The sequence below is a fragment of the Doryrhamphus excisus genome, chromosome 17 (assembly GCF_030265055.1).
Source record: "Doryrhamphus excisus isolate RoL2022-K1 chromosome 17, RoL_Dexc_1.0, whole genome shotgun sequence".
Lineage (NCBI taxonomy): Eukaryota > Metazoa > Chordata > Actinopteri > Syngnathiformes > Syngnathidae > Doryrhamphus > Doryrhamphus excisus.
In genome coordinates, this window is record NC_080482.1 from 15,686,916 (window position 1) to 15,707,500 (window position 20,585).

Below are 20,585 nucleotides of genomic sequence, written 5' to 3' on the forward strand. Positions count from 1 at the left end.
TTATAACACACGTGACATTGTGAGACATCAGCGAACCGCAGCTCCCCGCTGCCGGCAGCACTCATGCACAGTACCAACACTATGCTTGACTGTTGACAAAACACGTTGCCTTTTTTTGTCACTCTTGAGTCATTTCAAGGGAAACGCTGACTCCAAAATAGACGGGCTACCTTCAAGCGTGATGGTGGGAGCGTGCACGAGTGCTCCCGGCACCAGTGCCAGAGCCCCGGTTCATGAATTATAACACATATGACATTGTGAGACATCGGCGGACCGCAGCTCCCCGCTGCCGGCAGCACTCATGCACAGTACCAACACTATGCTTGACTGTTGAAAAAACACGTTGCCTTTTTTTGTCACTCTTGAGTCATTTCAAGGGAAACGCTGACTCGAAAATAGACGGGCTACCTTCAAGCGTGATGGTGGGAGCGTGCACGAGTGCTCCCGGCACCAGTGCCAGAGCCCCGGTTCATGAATTATAACACATATGACATTGTGAGACATCAGCGAACCGCAGCTCCCCGCTGCCGGCAGCACTCATGCACAGTACCAACACTATGCTTGACTGTTGAAAAAACACGTTGCCTTTTTTTGTCACTTTTGAGTCATTTCAAGGGAAACGCTGACTCCAAAATAGACGGGCTACCTTCAAGCGTGATGGTGGGAGCGTGCACGAGTGCTCCCGGCACCAGTGCCAGAGCCCCGGTTCATGAATTATAACATATATTACATTGTGAGACATCGGCGAACCGCAGCTCCCCGCTGCCGGCAGCACTCATGCACAGTACCAACACTATGCTTGACTGTTGACAAAATACGTTGCCTTTTTTTGTCACTTTTGAGTCATTTCAAGGGAAACGCTGACTCCAAAATAGACAAGAAGTTTTTTTGAGAATAATAAAAAAATATTGAGCTATAATCGCATAAATGTGTCTCGGCTACCTTCAAGCGTGATGGTGGGAGCGTGCACGAGTGCTCCCGGCACCAGTGCCGGAGCCCCGGTTCATGAATTATAACATATGTGACATTGTGAGACATCACCGAACCGCAGCTCCCCGCTGCCGGCAGCACTCATGCACAGTACCAACACTATGCTTGACTGTTGAAAAATCACGTTGCCTTTTTTTGTCACTTTTGAGTCATTTCAAGGGAAACGCTGATTCCAAAATAGACGGGCTACCTTCAAGCGTGATGGTGGGAGCGTGCACGAGTGCTCCCGGCACCGGTGCCAGAGCCCCGCTTCATGAATTATAACACATGTGACATTGTGAGACATCGGCGAACCGCAGCTCCCCGCTGCCGGCAGCACTCATGCACAGTACCAACACTATGCTTGACTGTTGACAAAACACGTTGCCTTTTTTTGTCACTCTTGAGTCATTTCAAGGGAAACGCTGACTCCAAAATAGACGGGCTACCTTCAAGCGTGATGGTGGGAGCGTGCACGAGTGCTCCCGGTACCAGTCCCAGAGCCCCGGTTCATGAATTATAACACACGTGACATTGTGAGACATCAGCGAACCGCAGCTCCCCGCTGCCGGCAGCACTCATGCACAGTACCAACACTATGCTTGACTGTTGACAAAACACGTTGCCTTTTTTTGTCACTCTTGAGTCATTTCAAGGGAAACGCTGACTCCAAAATAGACGGGCTACCTTCAAGCGTGATGGTGGGAGCGTGCACGAGTGCTCCCGGCACCAGTGCCAGAGCCCCGGTTCATGAATTATAACACATATGACATTGTGAGACATCGGCGGACCGCAGCTCCCCGCTGCCGGCAGCACTCATGCACAGTACCAACACTATGCTTGACTGTTGAAAAAACACGTTGCCTTTTTTTGTCACTCTTGAGTCATTTCAAGGGAAACGCTGACTCCAAAATAGACGGGCTACCTTCAAGCGTGATGGTGGGAGCGTGCACGAGTGCTCCCGGCACCAGTGCCAGAGCCCCGGTTCATGAATTATAACACATATGACATTGTGAGACATCAGCGAACCGCAGCTCCCCGCTGCCGGCAGCACTCATGCACAGTACCAACACTATGCTTGACTGGTGACAAAACACGTTGCCTTTTTTTGTCACTTTTGAGTCATTTCAAGGGAAACGCTGACTCCAAAATAGACGGGCTACCTTCAAGCGTGATGGTGGGAGCGTGCACGAGTGCTCCCGGCACCAGTGCCAGAGCCCCGGTTCATGAATTATAACATATATTACATTGTGAGACATCGGCGAACCGCAGCTCCCCGCTGCCGGCAGCACTCATGCACAGTACCAACACTATGCTTGACTGTTGACAAAATAAGTTGCCTTTTTTTGTCACTTTTGAGTCATTTCAAGGGAAACGCTGACTCCAAAATAGACAAGAAGTTTTTTTGAGAATAATAAAAAAATATTGAGCTATAATCGCATAAATGTGTCTCGGCTACCTTCAAGCGTGATGGTGGGAGCGTGCACGAGTGCTCCCGGCACCAGTGCCAGAGCCCCGGTTCATGAATTATAACATATGTGACATTGTGAGACATCACCGAACCGCAGCTCCCCGCTGCCGGCAGCACTCATGCACAGTACCAACACTATGCTTGACTGTTGAAAAATCACGTTGCCTTTTTTTGTCACTTTTGAGTCATTTCAAGGGAAACGCTGATTCCAAAATAGACGGGCTACCTTCAAGCGTGATGGTGGGAGCGTGCACGAGTGCTCCCGGCACCGGTGCCAGAGCCCCGCTTCATGAATTATAACACATGTGACATTGTGAGACATCGGCGAACCGCAGCTCCCCGCTGCCGGCAGCACTCATGCACAGTACCAACACTATGCTTGACTGTTGACAAAACACGTTGCCTTTTTTTGTCACTCTTGAGTCATTTCAAGGGAAACGCTGACTCCAAAATAGACGGGCTACCTTCAAGCGTGATGGTGGGAGCGTGCACGAGTGCTCCCGGTACCAGTCCCAGAGCCCCGGTTCATGAATTATAACACACGTGACATTGTGAGACATCAGCGAACCGCAGCTCCCCGCTGCCGGCAGCACTCATGCACAGTACCAACACTATGCTTGACTGTTGACAAAACACGTTGCCTTTTTTTGTCACTCTTGAGTCATTTCAAGGGAAACGCTGACTCCAAAATAGACGGGCTACCTTCAAGCGTGATGGTGGGAGCGTGCACGAGTGCTCCCGGCACCAGTGCCAGAGCCCCGGTTCATGAATTATAACACATATGACATTGTGAGACATCGGCGGACCGCAGCTCCCCGCTGCCGGCAGCACTCATGCACAGTACCAACACTATGCTTGACTGTTGAAAAAACACGTTGCCTTTTTTTGTCACTCTTGAGTCATTTCAAGGGAAACGCTGACTCGAAAATAGACGGGCTACCTTCAAGCGTGATGGTGGGAGCGTGCACGAGTGCTCCCGGCACCAGTGCCAGAGCCCCGGTTCATGAATTATAACACATATGACATTGTGAGACATCAGCGAACCGCAGCTCCCCGCTGCCGGCAGCACTCATGCACAGTACCAACACTATGCTTGACTGTTGAAAAAACACGTTGCCTTTTTTTGTCACTTTTGAGTCATTTCAAGGGAAACGCTGACTCCAAAATAGACGGGCTACCTTCAAGCGTGATGGTGGGAGCGTGCACGAGTGCTCCCGGCACCAGTGCCAGAGCCCCGGTTCATGAATTATAACATATATTACATTGTGAGACATCGGCGAACCGCAGCTCCCCGCTGCCGGCAGCACTCATGCACAGTACCAACACTATGCTTGACTGTTGACAAAATACGTTGCCTTTTTTTGTCACTTTTGAGTCATTTCAAGGGAAACGCTGACTCCAAAATAGACAAGAAGTTTTTTTGAGAATAATAAAAAAATATTGAGCTATAATCGCATAAATGTGTCTCGGCTACCTTCAAGCGTGATGGTGGGAGCGTGCACGAGTGCTCCCGGCACCAGTGCCGGAGCCCCGGTTCATGAATTATAACATATGTGACATTGTGAGACATCACCGAACCGCAGCTCCCCGCTGCCGGCAGCACTCATGCACAGTACCAACACTATGCTTGACTGTTGAAAAATCACGTTGCCTTTTTTTGTCACTTTTGAGTCATTTCAAGGGAAACGCTGATTCCAAAATAGACGGGCTACCTTCAAGCGTGATGGTGGGAGCGTGCACGAGTGCTCCCGGCACCGGTGCCAGAGCCCCGCTTCATGAATTATAACACATGTGACATTGTGAGACATCGGCGAACCGCAGCTCCCCGCTGCCGGCAGCACTCATGCACAGTACCAACACTATGCTTGACTGTTGACAAAACACGTTGCCTTTTTTTGTCACTCTTGAGTCATTTCAAGGGAAACGCTGACTCCAAAATAGACGGGCTACCTTCAAGCGTGATGGTGGGAGCGTGCACGAGTGCTCCCGGTACCAGTCCCAGAGCCCCGGTTCATGAATTATAACACACGTGACATTGTGAGACATCAGCGAACCGCAGCTCCCCGCTGCCGGCAGCACTCATGCACAGTACCAACACTATGCTTGACTGTTGACAAAACACGTTGCCTTTTTTTGTCACTCTTGAGTCATTTCAAGGGAAACGCTGACTCCAAAATAGACGGGCTACCTTCAAGCGTGATGGTGGGAGCGTGCACGAGTGCTCCCGGCACCAGTGCCAGAGCCCCGGTTCATGAATTATAACACATATGACATTGTGAGACATCGGCGGACCGCAGCTCCCCGCTGCCGGCAGCACTCATGCACAGTACCAACACTATGCTTGACTGTTGAAAAAACACGTTGCCTTTTTTTGTCACTCTTGAGTCATTTCAAGGGAAACGCTGACTCCAAAATAGACGGGCTACCTTCAAGCGTGATGGTGGGAGCGTGCACGAGTGCTCCCGGCACCAGTGCCAGAGCCCCGGTTCATGAATTATAACACATATGACATTGTGAGACATCAGCGAACCGCAGCTCCCCGCTGCCGGCAGCACTCATGCACAGTACCAACACTATGCTTGACTGGTGACAAAACACGTTGCCTTTTTTTGTCACTTTTGAGTCATTTCAAGGGAAACGCTGACTCCAAAATAGACGGGCTACCTTCAAGCGTGATGGTGGGAGCGTGCACGAGTGCTCCCGGCACCAGTGCCAGAGCCCCGGTTCATGAATTATAACATATATTACATTGTGAGACATCGGCGAACCGCAGCTCCCCGCTGCCGGCAGCACTCATGCACAGTACCAACACTATGCTTGACTGTTGAAAAAAACACGTTGCCTTTTTTTGTCACTCTTGAGTCATTTCAAGGGAAACGCTGACTCCAAAATAGACGGGCTACCTTCAAGAGTGACGGTGGGAGCGTGCACGAGTGCTCCCAGGACCAGTGTCAGAGCCCCGGTTCATGAATTATAACATATACTACATTGTGAGACATCGGCGAACCGCAGCTCCCCGCTGCCGGCAGCACTCATGCACAGTACCAACACTATGCTTGACTGTTGACAAAATAAGTTGCCTTTTTTTGTCACTTTTGAGTCATTTCAAGGGAAACGCTGACTCCAAAATAGACAAGAAGTTTTTTTGAGAATAATAAAAAAATATTGAGCTATAATCGCATAAATGTGTCTCGGCTACCTTCAAGCGTGATGGTGGGAGCGTGCACGAGTGCTCCCGGCACCAGTGCCGGAGCCCCGGTTCATGAATTATAACATATGTGACATTGTGAGACATCACCGAACCGCAGCTCCCCGCTGCCGGCAGCACTCATGCACAGTACCAACACTATGCTTGACTGTTGAAAAATCACGTTGCCTTTTTTTGTCACTTTTGAGTCATTTCAAGGGAAACGCTGATTCCAAAATAGACGGGCTACCTTCAAGCGTGATGGTGGGAGCGTGCACGAGTGCTCCCGGCACCAGTGCCAGAGCCCCGGGTTCATGAATTATAACATATATGACATTGTGAGACATCAGCGAACCGCATCTCCCTGCTGCCGGCAGCACTCATGCACAGTACCAACACTATGCTTGACTGTTGAAACAACACGTTGCCGTTTTTTGTCACTTTTGAGTCATTTCAAGGGAAACGCTGGCTCCAAAATGGACAAGAAACAAGAAGTTTTTTTGAGAATAATAAGAAAATATTGAGGTATAATCGCATAAAACTTAAAATATAAGTACACAAATAAATACATGATGATAAGACGGCCTGTAGAGAAATAATCAAATGTTAGTTAACATGGGAAAAAAACATATGCATGGGTGGGGTGATCTTTGCTGAAGGACAGACTCACATGCCCAGACCACCACAGCTATTTGAGTCAGGTGATATGAATAATAATATGAATATGAATGTGGAGGACGTGTTTTGCAGCAGATAATCATAGCAGCGTGACGTCAATACAGTACATGATGTATGCAAAAGTACAAGCAATGGAGCCATGACGTATATATACAGTATACGTTTCGTTTCAATAGACACGGACCGAGGTGAAGACTTCGGTGGTCTGCTGGATGGTGGCGATGCGAGTCCACTTCCACTTCTGGAAGAGCTGCACCCTGGTGGGGTTGTGCAGCGTGGCGGAGGGGTGCGTGCGGAAGAAGGTGGGGAAGCGCTGGCGGTTGGACAAGGCTGGCGAGCTGGAACCGTAGGAGAGCTGCGGAGGACAAAAGAGGGAGTGTCAAAATTTTTAAAAAAAGATGCCGCACGGTTCCTTTGATGGCAGAGAACTCGAACAGGAAACAACGAGATGATTCCATTTCGGACGCTAATTCGGTCCAATGACCTGTCAGTCGTGCGACAAACAGACGCATGTAGCCACGCCTACATCAAGTACCGTAACACCGGTTGTTTGTGTACTACTTCCTGTCTATGAGGTTTTGTGTATACGCTGTGTGTGTGTCCTAGAGGAACTATTGTGTACTTTATCCACTTTTGACATTCAATGCTGGACAGGCTTTCATTGAAGGTTTCAATGATCTCACAACACAACACAGCATAATAATAATAATAATAATAATAATAATAATAATAATAATAATAATAATAATAATAATAATAATAATAATAATAATAATAATAATAATAATATTAGAATTCTAATTAGAGTTGCTCCAATCAGTGTTGGCATTTGCACGGTATAAGCACAGTATCACGGTATAAGAACGGTATAAGAACGGTATAAGAACGGTATAAGAACGGTATCACGGTATAAGAACGGTATAAGAACGGTATAAGAACGGTATAAGAACGGTATAAGAACGGTATCACGGTATAAGAACGGTATAAGAACGGTATAAGAACGGTATAAGAACGGTATAAGAACGGTATCACGGTATAAGAACGGTATAAGAACGGTATAAGAACGGTATAAGAACGGTATAAGAACGGTATAAGAACGGTATCACGGTATAAGAACGGTATAAGAACGGTATAAGAACGGTATAAGAACGGTATAAGAACGGTATAAGAACGGTATCACGGTATAAGAACGGTATAAGAACGGTATAAGCACGGTATAAGAACGGTATAAGCGCGGTATAAGCGCGGTATAAGCGCGGTATTAGCGCGGTATAAGCGCGGTATAAGCGCGGTCTAAGCGCTGTCTAAGCGCGATCTAAGCACGGTGTAAGCGCGGAGTAAGCGCGATATTAGCGCGGTATAAGCGCGGTATAAGCGCGTTATAAGCGCGGTATTAGCGCGGTATAAGCGCGGTATAAGCGCGGTATTAGCGCGGTCTAAGCGCGGTCTAAGCGCGGTGTAAGAAAGGTATAAGCTCGTATTAGCGCGGTATTAGCGCGGTATAAGCGCGGTATTAGCGCGGTATAAGCGCGGTATAAGCGCGGTATTAGCGCGGTCTAAGCGCGGTCTAAGCGCGGTATAAGCGCGGAGTAAGCGCGGTGTAAGCGCGGTATAAGCGCGGTATAAGCGCGGTATTAGCGCGGTATAAGCGCGGTATAAGCGCAGTATAAGAACGGTATAAGCGCGGTATTAGCGCGGTATTAGCGCGGTATTAGCGCGGTATTAGCGCGGTATTAGCGCGTTATAAGCGCGGTATAAGAATTATCCATAGTTTGATTCCACATACTGAAATGCTATGGCTAGCATAACGTAGTCCTAGCATAGAAGTGTTTCAAATGTACTTCTTCCCTGAGATCATATTTCTCCTCTCTTGTAGAGAAGTATTGGATGACATTTTTAGCTAATTGGTTATTTTTAGCTAATTATGCATTATTTTAGCTGTTTGAAGATGAACTATATCAGCGAGTTGAAGTATTTGTCATTTTACAAATAAGGAGTTAGTATGTTCTCTGTAGGCGGCATTATGAATTATCCTTACTGGCCTTTTTTTGCAGTACATTTAGCCAGTGAAGATTGCTTTTATAGTTATTAGCCCATATTTCCACACAATAAGTAAGATATGGTAGAACCAGAGAGCAATAAAGAGTGTGGAGTGATTTCTGATTGACAACAAATTTTGAAATATTTTAATTTTAATTTTAATTTTAATTTTAATTTTAATTTTAATTTTAATTTTAATTTTAATTTTAATTTTAATTTTAATTTTAATTTTAATTTTAATTTTAATTTTAATTTTAATTTTAATTTTAATTTTAATTTTAATTTTAATTCGTTGTGCATTGTTTGATTTCCTTACTCAATCCATTCCATAGTTTGATTCCACATACTGAAATGCTATGGCTAGCATAACGTAGTCCTAGCATAGAAGTGTTTCAAATGTACTTCTTCCCTGAGATCATATTTCTCCTCTCTTGTAGAGAAGTATTGGAGTTAGTATGTTCTCTGTAGGCGCCATTATGAATTATCCTTACTGACCTTTTTTGCAGTACATTTAGCCAGTGAAGATTGCTTTTATAGTTATTAGCCCATATTTCCACACAATAAGTAAGATATGGTAGAACCAGAGAGCAATAAAGAGTGTGGAGTGATTTCTGATTGAGAAGAAATTTTGAAATATTTCCGGCCACCTTATGTTGTATATTTGGAATATGACGTTCCCGGCTCATATTTCCCAACAGTCGGAAGAAGTTGAATGAAAACACAATTAGACTTAAGCTGCAACAGGCGAGCGTGATCCCACACGGAAGTACATATCCCCCAACGACATCAAAGAATATGTCTTAATTACAATTCCTCGGGTTTCCCGCAGCGCTCCGGCGTTCCCTCAATGGGCCGCAATGCTTTTAGAGAAGGATAGAGGGAATCAAATGAATAGAGGAGGCGATTATATCCCCTTTTTGATGCAGGAAATGCACGTTTGCGTCTGTGATGAGGCCGCTTGCCGGTGGCGAGGAGGTGGTTTCGTCGTGTCGGAAAGACGGACAGATGTCTTTTGTGCAGTTTGATGCAAGCAGGAGGAAGGACGAGGAAGACGCGCTCTCGAAGCGATTGTCCTTTGTGACTAACGGCATTAATTGGCAGACAAAGCTAATCGAGAAAGGAGTGAGATGCAGGCTTTCTTGTTTACGCCGACAAATAGACGTGTTGTCAGGCGACACACACACACACACAAGGTCGGACAATGTGCTTTGTCCTGCGCTATTATGTCCTTGTCAACGTCTTTTGCTAAATTGTCTCGCCGAGCGTCAGCACTGATTCATTAAAATCAATAACCAGATGTCACATTGATTTGGGCGTCTTTGTATAAAAGCAGCTCCAATTTACATTTGAATTTCATGTTAATAAGTCTGATATTTTTATTTTTTTTTTTTTATGTTTTTACATTCCGCCGAGCGTTACCCGGACATTTTTCAACAAACAGCGAACTCACCACGATGAGGTTCCACATGCGAGCCGCTTCCGCCACCAGCGTGGAGACGCCGCTGCATCCCGGCATCAGCACGATCTTGATTGGCTCCGTGTAAAGAAGGTCGTACAGCAACTTGGTGGCTTCTCCCGGGTCGCACTGGACAGATATCATCACGTAAACAATCACTTTGGAACCAAGAAATAAAGATGTCAGGCTTCGCTACACATCTTAAAACGCAGCATATAGCTTTGACTGCTTATCGGTCAGCTACAGACGTGTGTCTATATGTGCCCTGTGATTGGCTGGCCACCAGTCCAGGGTGTACCCCGCCTCTCACCCGAAAACAGCTGGGATAGGCTCCAGCACCCCCATGACCCTTGTGAGGAAAAGCGGTAGAAAATCAATGAATGAGTTCTCCTCCTCATTTGTGTGGAAGTGGTAAATTTTGGCTTCTTATTTTGTCTTTCCCCACCCTCGGCCATCTCTGTGTGGAGTTTGCATGTTCTCCCCGTGCATGCGTGGGTTTTCTCCGGGTACTCCGGTTTCCTCCCACATTCCAAAAACATGCTAGGTTAATTAGCCACTCCAAATTGTCCATAGGTATGAATGTGAGTGTGAATGGTTGTTTGTCTATATGTGCCCTGTGATTGGCTGGCCACCAGTCCAGGGTGTACCCCGCCTCTCGCCCGAAGACACCTGGGATAGGCTCCAGCACCCCCCATGACCCTTGTGAGGAAAAGCGGAAGAAAATAAATGAATGAGTTCTCCTCCTAGTTTGTGTGGAAGTGGTAACTTTTTGGCTTCTCAATAATAATTCATATGGGGGGGTGTGAAAATATTTCTGTCCCCTGGAGGGGGCATGACAGAACTTAAGTGAGTCACCACTGTATTACAGTAACGTCACTGCCACCTAGTGACCAGTGTAGGATACTGCTAGGGTTGGGTGATATCGACCTTAGCATATATCACCATATATATCGGGATATGATACAAAACGGTATACAGTAAACCTCGGATATATCGGACTCGGATATATCGGAAATTGGCTCACAACGGACAGATAAAGAAGCGATTTTTCTGTAATGCATTTCCAATAAAAATTCATTGCATATATCGGATTTTTTATAACGGATTTCGCCTATTTCGGACAAAATCTCCAGTCCCGTTCCAATGCATTTCCATTAAATTTCCCTCGTATACGTATTTATTGGTAAGAAAGTGACAAACTTTTCTAATTCGATGCCCACATTGCGACTAAATCTTCAAGCTAAATCGTAATGGCTGCGCTCGTCATGAAGGAAGATGTAGTCACCCATGCAATTCCGACTGCACATGGAAGATATTTTATATGATACTCTCGTTTTGTTGACGCAGACATGGGGAAAACGGTGCTCTTATTTTGAAGGACGGTCACAGAAGTATGTTCCGTGGGTATTTACGGCGAGGAACGTTAAAAAATAAACCTGCTTATATATATATCGGATTCAATTGTTCCCACTGGTTTTGTCCGATATAAGCGAAAAAGTCAAAATAGTATGGGAATTAAGACATAATTACAAGACAAATAAGTACAAATAAGTATAAGTACAAATAATAAAATAATCTAAAAATAATGTCAGTGTCAATATTGGCGGAAATGTAATATTAAAGAAAAAAATTATTGTATAAGAAACAAACAAAACAAATATATTTTTTTAAATGTAAGTTAAGGAACACGCTATAATATGGGAATAAACTCATATTTGTCTTGAAATATAGAATTATTAATTAATTATTAATATAAATATATAGTACAGTAAACCTCGGATATATCGGATTCAATTGTTCCCACTGGTTTTGTCCGATATAAGCGAAATCCGTTATATGCGTATACCGGAAAATGTCCGTTTTACGCATATATGGGATTTATATCCGGTATATGCGTAAATGGGATTTTATCCGTTATAAAAAGGCACTTCCTTGACTATGTTTCCAATGTACCTGGACGCGCAGGCAACGCTGCAAACGCTGCAAATGACGTCGTATAGCGGCCTGTCACGATTCGGCGAATCGGAGCGCCACGATGCGGCCATCCGATATATGCGAGGGAAATTTCATGGAAATGCATTGGAACGGGACTGGAGATTTTGTCCGAAATAGGCGAAATCCGTTATAAAAAAAATCCGATATATGCAATGAATTTTTATTGGAAATGCATTACAGAAAAATCGCTTCTTTTTTATCTGTCCGTTGTGAGCCAATTATAATATTTATTTATTATATTTATTAATATATCCGAGTCCGATATATCCCAGGTTTACTGTACTTCAATACGTGTGTGGGGCGTATTTAAAGGTTAAAGCTGGATTGGATTATGAATGATTGAACAATGAACAACAGCATGAGGGTTTGGAGAGGAGTGGATGGAGCCGTGTGTCAAAAATAGCCATTTTTATCAAAACGTGTACAAATATAAAAAAGCAGGACTTGCAGCGCCCCACTGGGATCAAATATCATTTTTAAAGTCCCTGGAATGAGCAGATACATCGACACGTAGATACTCGATTGAAGTGCAAGAGAAGACACCAGGAGGTGTTTGGAAATAAAACCGTACATGCTCGTCTCCGCTCGTCTTCACCTCCTTCCTCATACACACTCACCTGCTTTGTTTACATCCTGAACGCTGCACAGCCTGATTGCACGACCCACTCACCCCCCCTCCATCTCTAAACCCCCCGAGGGGAGGAAGTGATCTGTGAAGTCAGCCTGGTGATTGAATGGAGGTGAAAAAAAACCTGCAATGCACAAGCTTGCCTCCTCTGGTTTGCCAATCAATAGCGTGACGCTGCCTGGCCCGTCGATGCTCATTCTGTTAAATGTTGGCCAGCAGTGCAAAAAATGACTGATTAAGTTAAGTATACCAGATAATTCATCATTCTGCTTTATCCGACGCCCTGTAACATGAATAAGGGGACACCGTGCCGTTTTTTTGCCTTTTTTATTTGTGCCACTGTGGGCACAAATAAATTAAAAAAAAAAAAAAAACAGCAGTGGGCCGCACTTTGGGCACCCCTGGTTTAGCATGTGACAAGCTATTTTGGATTTTCAAACTCAATCAGTGTGTAAAAATGCCTTTTTTATTTGTGCCACTGTGGACAAAAATGAAAAAAAATGAAAAAAAAAAAATGAAAAAAAAAATGAAATAATTAATCATTGTGCTTTATCTAGGGTTGCCGACGCCCTGTAACATGAATAAGGGGACACTGTGCCGTTTTTTGCCTTTTTTAATTTGTGCCAAAACAAATAAAAAAATAAATAATAAAAAAAAAGCAGCAGCGGGCCGCACTTTGGGCACCCCTGGTTTAGCATGTGACTAGCTATTTTGGATTTTCAAACTCAGTGTGTAAAAATGACGCTGATTAAGTTAAGTATATGAAATAATTCATCATTGTGCTTTATCTAGGGTTGCCGATGCCCTGTAACATGAATAAGGGGACACCCTGTTGTTTTTTGCCTTTTTTATTTGTGCCACTGTGGGCACAAATAAAAAAAAAATGAATAAAAAAATGAAAAAAAATGAAATAATTAATCATAGTGCTTTATCTAGGGTTGCCGACGCCCTGTAACATGAATAAGGGGACACCGTGCCATGTTTTTGCCTTTTTTATTTGTGCCACTGTGGGCACAAAAAAAAAAAAAACAGCAGCGGGCCGCACTTTGGGCACCCCTGGTTTAGCATGTGACAAGCTATTTAGGATTTTCAAACTCAATCAGTGTGTAAAAATGCCTTTTTTATTTGTGCCACTGTGGACAAAAATGAAAAAAAAAGAAAAAAAAAGAAAAAAAAAGATGAAATAATTAATCATTGTGCTTTATCTAGGGTTGCCGACGCCCTGTAACATGAATAAGGGGACACTGTGCCGTTTTTTGCCTTTTTTAATTTGTGCCAAAACAAATAAAAAAATAAATAATAAAAAACAGCAGCGGACCGCACTTTGGGCACCCCTGGTTTAGCATGTGACAAGCTATTTTGGATTTTCAAACTCAATCAGTGTGTAAAAATGACGCTGATTAAGTTAAGTATATGAAATAATTCATCATTGTGCTTTATCTAGGGTTGCCGACGCCCTGTAACATGAATAAGGGGACACCCTGTTGTTTTTTGCCTTTTTTATTTGTGCCACTGTGGGCACAAATAAAAAAAAAATGAATAAAAAAATGAAAAAAAATGAAATAATTAATCATAGTGCTTTATCTAGGGTTGCCGACGCCCTGTAACATGAATAAGGGGACACCGTGCCATGTTTTTGCCTTTTTTATTTGTGCCACTGTGGGCACAAAAAAAAAAAAAACAGCAGCGGGCCGCACTTTGGGCACCCCTGGTTTAGCATGTGACAAGCTATTTAGGATTTTCAAACTCAATCAGTGTGTAAAAATGCCTTTTTTATTTGTGCCACTGTGGACAAAAATGAAAAAAAAAGAAAAAAAAAGAAAAAAAAAGATGAAATAATTAATCATTGTGCTTTATCTAGGGTTGCCGACGCCCTGTAACATGAATAAGGGGACACTGTGCCGTTTTTTGCCTTTTTTAATTTGTGCCAAAACAAATAAAAAAATAAATAATAAAAAACAGCAGCGGACCGCACTTTGGGCACCCCTGGTTTAGCATGTGACAAGCTATTTTGGATTTTCAAACTCAATCAGTGTGTAAAAATGACGCTGATTAAGTTAAGTATATGAAATAATTCATCATTGTGCTTTATCTAGGGTTGCCGACGCCCTGTAACATGAATAAGGGGACACCCTGTTGTTTTTTGCCTTTTTTATTTGTGCCACTGTGGGCACAGATAAAAAAAATGAATAAAAAAATGAAAAAAAAATGAAATAATTAATCATAGTGCTTTATCTAGGGTTGCCGACGCCCTGTAACATGAATAAGGGGACACCGTGCCGTGTTTTTGCCTTTTTAATTTGTGCCACTGTGGGCACAAAAAAAAAAAAACAGCAGCGGGCCGCACTTTGGGCACCCCTGGTTTAGCATGTGACTAGCTATTTAAGATTTTCAAACTCAGTGTGTAAAAATGACGCTGATTACGTTAAGTATATGAAATAATTCATCATTGTGCTTTATCTAGGGTTGCCGACGCCCTGTAACATGAATAAGGGGACACCCTGTTGTTTTTTGCCTTTTGAAAATGAATTAAAAAAATGAAAAAAAAATAAAATGAAATAATTAATCATTGTGCTTTATCTAGGGTTGCCGACGTTTTTTGGCACAAAAAAAAAAAAAAAAAAAAAAACAGCAGCGGGCTGCACTTTGGGCACCCCTGCTTTAGCATGTGACTAGCTATTTAGGATTTTCAAACTCAATCAGTGTACTTTTGTTAAATACACCACAATTGTGTTTTTTGAGGGATGGTCGGCAACCCTATGGATGCTGGTGTCAATCATAAATGATATTATCTTTGTTGGATTGTGCAGATGGAAGCGGCATTGTGAGATCTAAACGTGCGCCAGTAGTAAACGCATAATGCCAAGCTAAAACCTTTCATGATCTTCACGTGAGGGCACCGTGATCGTTCTCCCTCCGTGGTTTTTCCCGGGCTCTTGTGCTGCCGTCACCTCGACAAGACAATGGCGCCGCAAAGACAAAGAGTCTAAATGAGGAGCCGTGTTGGTGTGGGCGTCACGGCTTGCAGCACGATTGTTTGTGACACCCATCGGGAGAGTCGGTGTTGTGTTTGTTTGGGCCAGCCGCTCCTCCCCGGGCCCGAATCATCACACGTGTCAGGATAGTTTATGCCTGACGCTGGCGGGGCGGGGCGGGGCGGCGCCTCGGCTTTCTGCCGCTCATGTGTCTGACAGGGTGGCCACCGAGCCGGCGAGACATTCCACTTCCTGTCAGTTACTCTCCTCTTCCACTTGTTGTGCTTTCGGTTTTTATGCAGATGGGAAAATTCAGGAGAAGCTCGGATGTTTTCTCCCATGGGGAATCATGGAAGTAATGCGTTTTTAAAGTTTTATACGATTTTAAAGCTCCCATATTCTCATATTACGTATTGGAATTGAGTGTTACTTTTTGTGTGTCTGTCGCTTTAAGGCCTATCGGCTGCGTATGTTTCAGTCTGTGGCTTCCTTTTTTCCACAAATATAGTCACTCTGTTATGGCTTTTAAAAAATACATTTGTACATTTGTGGCTGAATATGCTCTATTATGAGTAAACAAAATGCATATTTCAAGAGATTGTAAATGTTTTCGCCTAAATTAAGCATTTTCAAGCATAAAAATGCCTGAATAAAGTAAAATACTAATAATAATATAAAGCATTCAAATGATGCATTCAAAGATGTGATGATACAGTAAACCTCGGATATATCGGAACTCGGATATATCGGAAATTCGCTCACAACGGACAGATAAAAAAGAAGCGATTTTTCTGTAATGCATTTCCAATAAAAATTCATTGCATATATCGGATTTTTTATAACGGATTTCGCCTATTTCGGACAAAATCTCCAGTCCCGTTCCAATGCATTTCCATGAAATTTCCCTCGCATATATCGGATGGCCGCATCGTGGCGCTCCGATTCCGAGAATAAAATCTAAATATTATGAGGAAAAAAAGTCACAAATTTCCAAGAATAAACTTGTGATATTATGAGCAAATATGATTTGACTTCAGCATGAGTTGACATATTAAAGACAAAATGTGGGGGGCGGGGCTGTTAAGTTGTATTATTATGAGACTCAAACAAAATCAATTAAATTTGCCATTTTGGAATTTTGGTTGGAGGAAAATAAGTTCTAATATTATGGGAATAAAGTTAAAATATTATGGAAATAAAGTCCTGATATTATGAAAAAGTGACCTTTATTGATCTTATTTAAGAAGAAAGCTGAAATATTTGGAAAATGTTGAAAAAAACAGCAAAAATGAGAAAACCAGAGCAATGAGTGAAGTTGACATTTTTGGGATGCTTTCAGCTATATAATAAATATATATATTATATTATATATATATATATAAATATATACAGTAAACCTCGGATATATCGGACTCGGATATATCGGAAATTCGCTCACAACGGACAGATAAAAAAGAAGCGATTTTTCTGTAATGCATTTCCAATAAAAATTCATTGCATATATCGGATTTTTTATAACGGATTTCGCCTATTTCGGACAAAATCTCCAGTCCCGTTCCAATGCATTTCCATGAAATTTCCCTCGCATATATCGGATGGCCGCATCGTGGCGCTCCGATTCGCCGAATCGTGACAGGCCGCTATACGACGTCATTTGCAGCGTTTGCAGCGTTGCCTGCGCGTCCAGGTACATTGGAAACATAGTCAAGGAAGTGCCTTTTTATAACGGATAAAATCCCATTTACGCATATACCGGATATAAATCCCATATATGCGTAAAACGGACATTTTCCGGTATACGCATATCACGGATTTCGCTTATATCGGACAAAACCAGTGGGAACAATTGAATCCGATATATCCGAGGTTTACTGTATTATATTTATATTAATAATTAATTAATAATTCTATATTTCAAGACAAATATGAGTTTATTCCCATATTATAGCGTGTTCCTTAACTTACATTTAAAAAATATATTTTTGTTTTGTTTGTTTCTTATACAATATTTTTTTTTCTTTAATATTACATTTCCGCCAATATTGACACTGACATTATTTTTAGATTATTTTATTATTTGTACTTATACTTATTTGTACTTATTTGTCTTGTAATTATGTCTTAATTCGCATACTATTTTGACTTTTTTAACTTTTTCCGCAATCTAAATTTCCAAGGAATTTCCAGGGATTACAGGGAACTTTATTTGTTGTTTTGTTTGTTTCTCATAGTGTTGTGGCTTTAAAAAAATATATATATAATTTTTTTGTCTTTAATATTTAAAGTAATATTTTCTAGTAATATTACCCCTTTGTTCTTGTAAAATTAACATTTTTCAGTATTTGCTTCGGTTGTTGTTTTTTATGTTTATTTAATTTTGTCATAATTTGACCATGTAAATTTTTTTTTCAGTTTTCCTACTATTTCAAATGTAAATTTTCTTCTCATAATTATGACTTCATTCCCATAATATTTTGACCTAAATATGCAAAAATGACAACTTTATTTGCTGTTGTATTTGTTTCTCGTATTACGATTTTTTAAAAACTATGTTTTTTGTCTTTAATATTTCAACGCTATGCAACGAAAATGACATTGTTTTTTTCTTATTTTGACTTTATTGTTGCTGAAATGACTTCTTTGCTTTTTTTTGTAAAAGAGAAGTTATTGTACTGTATTGTGCTGCTGGTCCACACTTTGGAGACCACCAAGTTACAAAACCCACAGCAGTATTACGTGAATGCCAGATTTTATGCATAAAAAAATGGAAGTATTTTCCTCCATTCCCACTATTGTTGGGCCGTATTGGCGTCATTCCGGAGAGACGGGATGAAGTGTGACTTGGGATGTGCCAAGTGGTCTTGTCATACTCGGGCCGAGTCGTTTGCGGCCATTAGAGTGTGCGGCATCAAACCGTGTCAGGCTTGTTCAACAGCATACAATATTCATGCCGCTCAACGTTTAAGATACGGCGCGGTGGATCAGTGGTGTGTTTCCCGGGCTACCGCAGTAACTCGCTATTTCCGGTCTTGTGATAGATGTACACACTGACACACATGCGCGGCACATGCTGACACGGCGGGCGTTGCCATGGTGATATCAAAGCCGAGACTGTGAACTTTGATCAATTATTAACAGCGACGGCGTGACACGGCGTGGATGCGTGGAAACGGTGAAAGGAGGCGCTTCCTGCGCCCGTGCTCTTTATTTTAATTGGCAGCCGTGACACACTTTTCCATCTCGCCGTTATTCCGCACGCGTGTCCGCAAAAAGGCCCGCCAGGCCTCTCCCGATGGTACGACACAAGTAATTAAGACTTCAATTGGGGCTTTTAAGCGGGAATTGGAACACATTGGCGCTCCCCGAGGCCCTCATCCTATCACCGAGCTCCTCGCTTTATTTCCGAGCACGACGTCGGAACATGTTTTGTCGCACACGCTGACATTGATATTGCGTTGCCACGCATGCACGGGGAGAACATGCAAACTCCACACAGAGATGGCCAAGGGTGGGGAAAGACAAAATAAGAAGCCAAAAAGTTACCACTTCCACACAAACTAGGAGGAGAAATCATTCATTTATTTTCTACCGCTTTTCCTCACAAGGGTCATGGGGGGTGCTGGAGCCTATCCCACCGTGCCGCCCGCGGATGGAAATATTACAGCTAATTAATCCCTTTTGGGGCGGCACGGTGGTGTAGGGGTTAGCGCGCAGACCAGGGTTCAATCCCACCCTCGGGCATCTCTGTGTGGAGTTTGCATGTTCTCCCCGTGCATGCGTGGGTTTTCTCCGGGTACTCCGGTTTCCTCCCACATTCCAAAAACATGCTAGGTTAATTAGCGACTCCAAATTGTCCATAGGTATGAATGTGAGTGTGAATGGTTGTTTGTCTATATGTGCCCTGTGATTGGCTGACCACCAGTCCAGGGTGTACCCCGCCTCTTGCCCCAAGACAGCTGGGATAGGCTCCAGCACCCCCATGACCCTTGTGAGGAAAAGCGGTAGAAAATCAATGAATGAGTTCTCCTCCTCATTTGTGTGGAAGTGGTAAATTTTGGCTTCTTATTTTGTCTTTCCCCACCCTCGGCCATCTCTGTGTGGAGTTTGCATGTTCTCCCCGTGCATGCGTGGGTTTTCTCCGGGTACTCCGGTTTCCTCCCACATTCCAAAAACATGCTAGGTTAATTAGCCACTCCAAATTGTCCATAGGTATGAATGTGAGTGTGAATGGTTGTTTGTCTATATGTGCCCTGTGATTGGCTGGCGACCAGTCCAGGGTGTACCCCGCCTTACGCCCGAAGACAGCTGGGATAGGCTCCAGCACCCCCCGCGACCCTCGTGAGGAAAAGCGGTAGAAAATGAATGAATGAATGAATAATCCCTTTTGGTCTAATGGCTTTTCTTCGTTAGCCAGCTTCGTTAAGATGCTCATTACAATTCAGGCCAGGTGAGAAAGTTTAGTGCAATTAGAAGGCGGAAGCCTCGTTGCAAACACGCTGTGGGAGCCGCAGCCATAAATCCCCTCCTTGACTTAATTCAAGGAATTAAACACGGAGGCGGAGACAAAGCAACCTCGCCGTGTGCTTCTCCTGCCGGAGGCGGCGGTTAGCGGCGGCGGTTAGCAGCAGCAGCGATTCCTGGAACACGCCAAGCGAGCCCACCTTCTCCAATTTGCAGCGTGGAATTCTTTTAGCTTTCCGTCGGTGGCGGTTGCCGTGCTGAGCAACACACACGCTCACGTGCCGCATACATACATACATACGTCCAAATCCTTCATTTGCACACACTTTCAAAGCTGATGTGCTCTGCTTGGAGAGTGACTGTGTTGCCATGCCAACGCTCTCTTGCTGCTGTTCTCTTTAAGAGCATTCCAATGCAGAGCCGCGTTCACCAATCAAAATAAAGCCAGTAGCAGGAAATCACTGTTTGCACATTGTCGTGTCCCTAATATATTGGCGTGATCAAACTCTTGCATCTTGGACGGTAACCCGTGGCAACGAGTGAAGGATGTACGGTTATAGGATGACATTTTCAAATGCCGTGATTAATGATTGATGAGCTATAAGTAGGAGGTGTTTTCTCCTTCCGTGCAGACGCCACGGGACTAATGAGGGACCTCCAGGTATTGATCAGGTGTGTGGGTGGGGGGTGGATGGGGGGGGGGGGGGGTCATTGATCATAAATAA

The 20,585-nt window shown here is 43.5% G+C and overlaps 1 protein-coding gene across 2 annotated transcripts in view; it reads right to left on the reverse strand.

Moving 5' to 3' along the window:
• The window catches only part of gabbr1a (gamma-aminobutyric acid (GABA) B receptor, 1a), a 103,911-nt gene that overhangs the window by 45,420 nt on the left and 37,906 nt on the right, over window positions 1-20,585 (reverse strand). For both annotated transcript variants that reach the window (XM_058053844.1, XM_058053843.1), the window contains 2 exons: window positions 9,796-9,930; window positions 6,490-6,660 (listed from right to left, as the gene is read on the reverse strand). In XM_058053844.1, the coding sequence (XP_057909827.1) occupies window positions 6,490-6,660; window positions 9,796-9,930 (306 nt within the window). The remainder of the gene's footprint in view (window positions 1-6,489; window positions 6,661-9,795; window positions 9,931-20,585) is intronic.